The following is an 8,878-nucleotide window of genomic DNA, read 5'->3' as shown; positions in this document are numbered from 1 at the left end:
GTGTTGGAAGTTTCGTTTGAAAGGATACACCAACTACTTCAAGAAGACAAAATATATTTTGTATAAATTTTCGATTGCAAATAATATTGTCTTGAAAGTTTCTGCTGATTTTCCAAATCAATATTATCTTTGAATTTTCAGTACAATGAGTGAATAATTCGTTTACCTTTTTTTCAAGGGAAAAGTGTAAACACTTTGTAAATTGTTCATATCGTATAATATACATGTATTACTGGCGACCAAATATAATATCCATATATGTCACATTTCATTAAAGGATTATTATTTTTGTGTACGTGCGCTAAACAAAGAAATAAAATGAAAATAAATTTAACAATGATGTTCCGACTTGTTTCCTAAATTGTAAAACAATTTTACATGTCATCCTTATGATGTTCAAAATAATTTAGCACTACGGAAACGACGGCATATTACATTTTAAGAAACATTTATAGGTAATTAAAATTAATAATTTTGTAAAACATGTTTAGAAAATCATGTGCGTACCATATTTAAAAAACAAACATTCCTTTTTACAAGTAAAGAAATAACCTTTTAATTAAGCAATAACCTTATATCTATCGGATAGAAGATTTTTTATGAATTGAAGAGCAATGAACATACATTATATCAGGTTCTGTAACGTGCTTAGTATTTTATTTTTTATTTTATTTTATTTTTTATTTATTTATTTTTTTTTTTACTTTTTATTTCTTTTTTTTTTTTTTTTTTTTGCTTTCAAAACAAACATTAAAAAATTTGTGTCTATTACTTGAATAGCAAAGCTAAACAATCATTGCTGTTAATATTTTTGTCTTATTATTTATCTCGTTTGGTACGAAAATGATTCCAGTATTAAAACGGGAACACGAACATTCTAAAATTCTCCTTAGTTACGCTTAAAAATTTTTAACTTTTCAGTGCTTTTTACAATCCAAAATAAAAAATAAAAATAAACCGACTGTTCATTACTTTGAAGATAAATGAAAGAACATAATTAGTAGGATGGGGCTGACAAGTATTATATGTGCAAGGCTAATAGACTGGTGCAGCTAATCAGGGACAGTTTCAAGAGGGTCGTCTTGTTGCCAGATCCTACTTGAATCCCTCTCCAGTGGTTCGTGGAGGACCTAGGTTGCATGGTGTCAATTTCTTGGCGTGTCACTGGTTACGGGAAGTAGCCTTTGTTGTCCGCTTATTTTAAAGGGATCAATTTGTGTACAAAACGTTCAAGGGGTTTCCTAAACAGGTGGCAGAATTGGCGCGATGCATTGTCCTAGAGGTTCAAGTAGTTTCCTCAATAGGTGAACATGTTTCAGAAATCTCGTTTTTTCTCCCCTGATCTGTAAACGTTTACTAGAAAAGAAACAGCTGAAACAACTTGTATAAAGGTTAAAAAAAAATTAACATGTTGCCTATTGCAACTATATTATCTGAGATAAGAATCCCCCTAAAACAATCAAATAATCTGACCTGTTACGATTGTTTGCCATACAAACATTGTATACTTTTTAAATTACATTATTATGCGTTACTCGTACAGATAAATCTCGTTTGTTTGGTCTTGGGTATCAATGGATAAACAATTATTCAAAACTCAGAAAATAAATGAAAACAAATTAGAAAGTGCCAAAGCGAACGGATATTTACAAATTATAACACACAATGAGATTTATCACATTGAATTGAAAACCGTTACACAATTAGACCTGCAAAAAATAATAATTATTGGGAAAATTTTTCTCACATTATATTGTTGATTTTAAGCAAGCTTATGGTATAATGAAATTGTTGCAACAAAGAGACAATATTTGCTATCTCTTTGCAATATGCTTTGAAAAATTAGGTTAAGTCATTATATGCTTACATGTTACATAATTGTACCAGAAAGGAATCTTTTAAATGTTTAGAAATAAACTTTCTGAAACCAATCCTTGAATAGACGCTGACGTTCTGTATTTTTATTTTATTTTTATTTTTACAAAGCTAATATCTTCGCACTAATTGCTATTGGTCTATGTTCTGAGGGTAGCTTTTAAAATGCTCTAGCATATTTATTAATATTTTTTGATAAATGTAAATTAAGTTGTTTAAAATGCACTTTTCATAATTGTAGTAGCTTAGTTCATGAACTATAACAAAGCATACTTGTAAGCGTATAAACTTATGTTTGTTACCTCATTGTTTTGGTAATGCTGTATAGAATAAATTCCTTCTTGAATATATGTTTTTTTTATTTTATACGTACAAATTTCTTTTGGTAATTTATCATTTTCCATTTTTAATAATTGCATTTAATTTGATTGCTTTTTTGTGGGTTGATGTGTTCTTAGTTTTTTTTATCTATACACATTACCACATTGATACATTTCATTCACATTGCAATCAGATTATTTTGATTTGAATACTAAAACTGAATTAAATATTGCCCTTCCCAGTATCATTTTCATATTTTATTTCTGACATTGAAGTATCTCATAATTAAGGCATAAATGTAAAGAAAAAAATGCTCTTTTATTTGCTTTAATATTGTTCCTAAAATTCCAAATCACTAATTAATGAAAATATTACCGTTCCAAATTTATAATGTACAAAAACATGTCTTTTTTGGCCATAATATTTTTACAAGAACCACTCTGAAATCTCAGGAAAATTTTTAAGAAATGAAGTTCAAAAGTTAAGAGTCATTTCATGATACTGTTTCAAATGGATAGAATTAAATCCCCTAAAACCTATAACCATCAACGAATTGCTTAAGTAAACACATTTTGGTTAGCTCGTTTTCTGCATGGTGACTAATCCATCATTCCGGTGACAGATCCAATATTGGGATACCTAGTGAAGTAAGTTATGTGTGGTCAGTGTCTGTGTCTCTAAACGATGGGCGGATCCAGGGGGATTAGAAATCTCATTATCCCAACGGGAGTTCCTTCTTAAAGGCCTTTGATATATCATACGTAGACAACATCTACGGCGATTTGGTTACAATGTTAGATGTTGACGAGAATTTCATCTGGTGTCGTTTTTACGGCTAGAGATTATCAAAATAGTTTTCCGTCTTACTCATAATGTAACTTAGAAGTCAGCCTATAAGTTACAAAAAGAAAAAATTCCATAGCTTGTTATGCAACATTTCGGTAAATAATAATTTTTTGGTGTTCATTTTTCTCGTATTTTTTTTTTTAATAGAAAATTATTTTTTGTGCATGTTACTTATAATATCTATTTTAGAATTTGATGGGAAGCTGTGTAGTAATTATTTTTTGACTTTAAGTTCATTTTAGTTTCATGTAAATATATTTCTTTTCCATTTATAACAAATAAACATAAGCATAGACAATGTATGCCCCCTTTATTCATCAGACATAAAGTAAGTCTAATAAAATATGCGATTCAAACGCATGATTCACTGATAATTTGAATCATTAAAGGTGAGTTAATCTTATATTTCTTTTTGATATTTGAAAAAAAATTATGAGAAACATAACAAAAATAAATTTGGGGATTATCTACATACCAAATCAAAATCTGACGATTTACAAATAACTGTTTATTATTACTATCTTGACATACAATATCCTTTTTAGATTTGTTTCTTTTTTACATTTAAATGATTTTTTGCCCTGATTTTCGGTTTTTTTTAACCAAATGAGTCAAAATTAAAATGCCATAACATCATGTCATGACAAACCATGAACATAAAATAGTGCAGTTTCGTCAGATGCCAGGTACGTGCTTCACGAATTTATACCAGTATGGTTCCAAAGCGTTTTGTATATGTTTTGCATATGTACAATGTAATGATATGATACAACAATTATAAGATGGTCAGTGACCAAACTATACACCTTAAATACAAAAATAGAGTACTATGTCCTTCAAAAATGCGATTGTTGAAGACAAAACAGTACATTCGTTTTTTAAGTTAAAATGTGTAAAAGACACAAAACGTTCTTTTACCAGTGAAAATGGCACAATGACAGAGATTCTTCAAACATGAAAAATTCTATTGTCACTTCCGAAATGAAGATGGACTAGGTAAAGTTGCCCCTGGGTACTTGGTTGCCATGGATCCGTAAGACATCCTCATAGAATCCATCATGCACTGACTGCACGCGCACGGCACGGGCCAACGATGTGAGAGCATGTGCCGCTCGTGGGGGTTCGGCATTGGCGTCAGGGGTCCCTCCTTAGAAGAACCAGCACGGATGGTTTCGGCTTCAGCTAGATGAACTGGATGTTGTAGCGGGGTCATTGTAGACAAGAGGTGGGGATGTGGGGACGCTAGGTGGTGCGAGTGGTGTATATGGGCGGCGGGTGGTGCCCTTGGTCTGTTTGGGTGGCTCTGATAAATGTCACTCACTAGTTTCTTCATCTCTTCCAATGAATTGTTCAACATAAGTATGTAGTTTTTTGCTAGTAACAGGGTAGCGATTTTGGATAGTTTTCTTACAGACGGCCCGTGTGCGTAGGGCATCACCTCCCTTAGTCCGTCCAAAGCCGAATTTAAATCGTGCATTCTTCTCCTTTCTCTTGAATTTATTTTCAGTCTTAAAGCTTGAAGCTCTTTTTCATCCATGCACTTGTTCGAGAGCAGTGTTTTCTTGTCATGTTTTAACGATGATAGGTTGCAGTTTTGGGAATGTCTCTCTGAAAAGGAAAACATGGCAGATACGGATGTCGAGCTTCGAGACTCGTCGCTATCATCGATGGTAACATCGTCCGAGTCTTCAGCCTCCAGCGATGACATCGAAAACATCTCTTCCTTGTTTCTCGTCAAATGTGTAGAGTCCCCCATTTTCTCATTGGACCGTACGCTCCACAAACACTTCTCAACACATCCACGAGGTTCCAGAGAATGAACAAAAATATTCTCTCCCCCCAAAATCAATTTGTCCCCACTTCATGGACAATGCCTTGAATTTGTTTCTTATTCAGGCGGTGAAATCGCCCGATGCCGAGATTGGCAGACTTGTCACTTGCAAAGAAAACAGAAGGCGGGGACTGAGAGTGACTGAATCCACTCAGAGGATTGCTGTTCCTCCTCCCCGAGGCGATGTTCTGTGTGTTGGGTGTTGGGTGTTGGCCCAATTCATTCTGAACTGCTTTCAAGAGAATATTCATTGAAGGAGACAGACGAAACATGTTTAAGATCCTATTAACTTTTATTGTGCATTTTCATTGTCCTGTAGAGCAGTTTTGGTAGCTTGGTGCTTCTGGATAAAAACCTCCAAAAACGTTTTAACATTGTTCTCTGTATAAAAATATACATGATAATCAAAAGAAGCTGGGTTTTTTCTACTTTAATTTCACACGAAAAAGGATTTATCAAATTATTAACAAACTTTTACTGGATTTTTAATATGCTTGGATTTTTAATGTTTTGATAGAATAAAAAAGATGAAGATATATTATTTGTAATGTTCACGAAATTGTCACCAAAAGGGACTACTTAGACCAAAAGGGTTGAAACCCAATTTATTTAGAATTTCTAACAGTTTTGTCAATTATAAGTTGTCTTTTGTATAAGGTTCTCTCTTTTTTTTTTTTTGGCCTGCACATGCCCGCTAAGGAGTACGATATTATTTTCAAGACTCAAGAAAAACACAAGTGGATTAGAGTTAACGTAATATACTAAGCTGAGAAGGTTGAAATTTACCAATTTTCTCTTTAAACAAACAAAAAATAAAAATGTTCTCAGATCCAATAAGTTCATATTGTGAATTGCCATATAAGCTTTCTAACTGTCATACCGATATTTCAAATTGAGGTCTTGTTAATTTTGCTATCTCCTTTGCCACCACTACTATGTAAGTAATCTTACATCTGTCATCTCAGATTCAGTTTGATAATCTCCGCCTTCCATTGCCTTCTGTAATAATGAATTAAACTAGAAGGAGCTGCATCCTATCCGATAGTTTGGTTAGGGTTAGGCTAATGCCTTAATCAAAGTACATGTATTACTTTAAAAAAAAAAATCAAATTGAATCTGTTTAAACCTAGATATCAAAAAAGCTATCAAACCTTCAGTTTGAATAATTTGTTCGGTAATAGATGAACTTACCTGAAACAGATATCATTTCAATTAATATCGATTTATGATAGGGGCCGCTCGAAGTTTTGAGGCAAAATGTGGAAACGTTAAGACATCACGATATATTTGGATATGCAGCATACAGTGATTTATTTTTTAATAATGAAAGTAAAATTAACTATTAATGTACATACGTATTCAATTTTATTTACAGAGAGAACTGAGTAAATTCATTAATATTAAGGCATGTATATATAAAACATTATTTTTGCGATGTACATTTACACCCAGTACATTGGGCCTATAAATTAACTGTACAGGAAGCTTGTGCGTTTCCTTCAACGTGTATAATTGTTAGCAATGTTCTAGAATGACTGCATGTCTCTTGCTAATAATTATATGATTTCTTTCATGTGACTATCTATCTTTTTTATTGTTAATTCACCTGAATGTTTATTCATTTATTTATTCATTAATGCAATTAGATATATGCATACAATGCTTGGTTTATTGATTTAAAAAGTGTGATCTATATCATGTAAATTAGTTAAAGTAAAATCAGAAATTGATTGCATAAAATTTGATTGATAAAAATGTGTTTTTTTTTTTTTTTAACTAGTCCATTTGTTTGTAGATATATTATCAAAATCATGTAATATCAAATGTGAGGATTTAAATTTGTTCTTTAGAGTTATGATATCACATACCGCGGTAAGTTTATTTAGAATGTTCAGATATATAAAAAAGTGAATTTATTGCACTATAAAAATGGAATAACTGATACATGTAATGAAAATTCTTCCCAAATACTTTAATGTATAGTTCACAGTTCTAAATAATGTTCAAGACTAGCAGTGATTTTACTTAAAAATACGTATAACAGTAGCAGAATATGTACTAACTAGCCGTAAAGAAAAAAAAAATAAGAAAAATGTAAAAATAAACATTTATGTTTTCTTTAAAAAATCTGAAAACAAATTGTTTCTTTTCCCATAACACCCTTCTTCTTTTCAATCCGAATCCCTAGTTAGCTTGTTTGTTTTTGGGTTTTTTTATTGATCGTGTATAAGAAATAAAATTGGTTAAGGTAATGGTACATGCCTCTTCATAAGGAATTCTTGTTTTGCTTTTTTCGATTTGACAAGCTGCTTATTTCAATTCTTTATCATATTTGTTTATTTCTTAAATATCTTTAAGTTTCTTCTCGTATCAATCTAGATTGTCGACATAGATATGAACAAACATTTCAATTCAATGGGCCTTAGCAGTCTCAGAGTTACGTTTATGAGTTGCTTTGTATATACATGTAGATATATATGAAGCCGCATGTCTATGTTGGTCAGATAAAATACATGTAGAAGTTGAGGGCTGTGTATTTTTATTTTTGTAAATAAGAGAAGAAATATTGTACTTTAAAAAGAGACGAAATAATGTCAAAATGTATATGGTGTAATACATTGTTTAATCATACAATTATGTTAAACAATCTAATATCCTACATATGTTTCACTATTTACAAATACAAAATGAAATGTAGATTTGAGGATGAAATTATGTCGGAAGGAAACCTTATACAAAAACTAAAATATAACCTTAGTTTACAAAATGATATTCTGAAATGTGCCAAGAAATTGAGATCTTAAAAATAATAATATGTTTACTAGCTTAGAAAATTATTTGTGATTAGAATATTTTGCTTTGAATCTATGGTGTACCTGTTTCTTCAATATGATGCTTGTTTAAATAAAAGAGAAAAAAATATCATACATGTACGTGTACAGTTATGATACAATGTATATATCATAATATTTCTGATATAGAAAATAATGTTGAACTTTACAACTTTCGTTTGCATCCCTTTTTTAGAATTTATGTATGTCGCATTGACATGTAAATATCTATTTCGCACTCTAGTTTTTTTTTTTATTTGGTTTTGTTTTTAATTAATTTTTTGCTATTTCAAAAGTAATTCCAGGGGCATGCTTTTCACAAGAAACAGTAATATATATTTAGAATAACGTTATAAACGACGATTTTATATATAATGAAAAAAAAGATGAACGTTTTATCGTATTGTTACGTTGCAAATTTTGGTATAATTTGTCTTTTTAATAAAATCAAATGAAATATACTGATATATTCATGTCAATATTCATGTCATTTAGCAAATTATTCAAGCTATCATAGATGTATGTACAGTGTATGATATTGATTGTATACACACGCTAAATGCCCCCCCCCCCCCCCACACTCCAATTTCTTCTGATATTCACTGGATCAAGGTTTGGTAAGTCAACAGCCAAAAACAAAAAAGAGAATGATGCTTCTGTATGTTAATATTGGTTTTGTTTTTTTTTTTTGTTTTCTGGTTTGTTTGGTTTTTGTTTGTTGGTTTGTTTTTTTTTTTGTTTGTTTGTATGTTTAGGTTTTTTTTTGTTTGTTCGGGGTTTTTTTTTGTGGGGGGGGGGGGGGGGTACGAAACTTCATGAAAAAAAGACGTTCTTGGACATCCAAGACAGTTCCAATCTTTTGTGTGTGTGTGTACTATATGTGTGTGTTTTGTAATATCATTATTAAACTCGCACTGTTTTATGATCTTTATTGTCGTCACATGTTTTGCTCTTTTTTAATTTCAAAATTATAGCTCTCATTAATTTGAAGACACAAGAGTACACAAGGAAAAGAAATATTTATTTAGATACAACGTAGAGTAGAGTGGTTTATTTTAGAAAATTCAGAACGTGCTTCTCGTTTTTTATCATAAAGCAATATGAGCTGTATTATTTAGAATTTTATTCTGCTGCAAAAACCTGCTGGTATGATAAGTCTGCATATAACTTCAAC

General features: G+C 31.0%; 1 protein-coding gene across 1 annotated transcript; it reads right to left on the bottom strand.

Moving 5' to 3' along the window:
* Positions 1-3,337: 3,337 nt before the first annotated feature.
* LOC128184864 (oligodendrocyte transcription factor 2-like) lies at positions 3,338-4,921 on the bottom strand. The gene has a single exon (XM_052854492.1). The coding sequence runs from the start codon at positions 4,796-4,798 to the stop codon at positions 4,013-4,015; it is 786 nt and encodes a 261-aa protein (XP_052710452.1). The 5' UTR covers positions 4,799-4,921; the 3' UTR covers positions 3,338-4,012.
* Between the last annotated feature and the right edge of the window lie 3,957 nt (positions 4,922-8,878).

The sequence above is a fragment of the Crassostrea angulata genome, chromosome 5 (genome assembly GCF_025612915.1).
Source record: "Crassostrea angulata isolate pt1a10 chromosome 5, ASM2561291v2, whole genome shotgun sequence".
NCBI classification, from domain to species: Eukaryota; Metazoa; Mollusca; class Bivalvia; order Ostreida; family Ostreidae; genus Magallana; species Magallana angulata.
This window is presented reverse-complemented; position numbering and strand designations above follow the sequence as displayed.

Coding starts and splice junctions, on each gene's coding strand:
- LOC128184864 (XM_052854492.1), bottom strand. CDS start 4,798: ATGGGGGACTCTACACATTTGACGAGAAACAAGGAAGAGATGTTTTCG.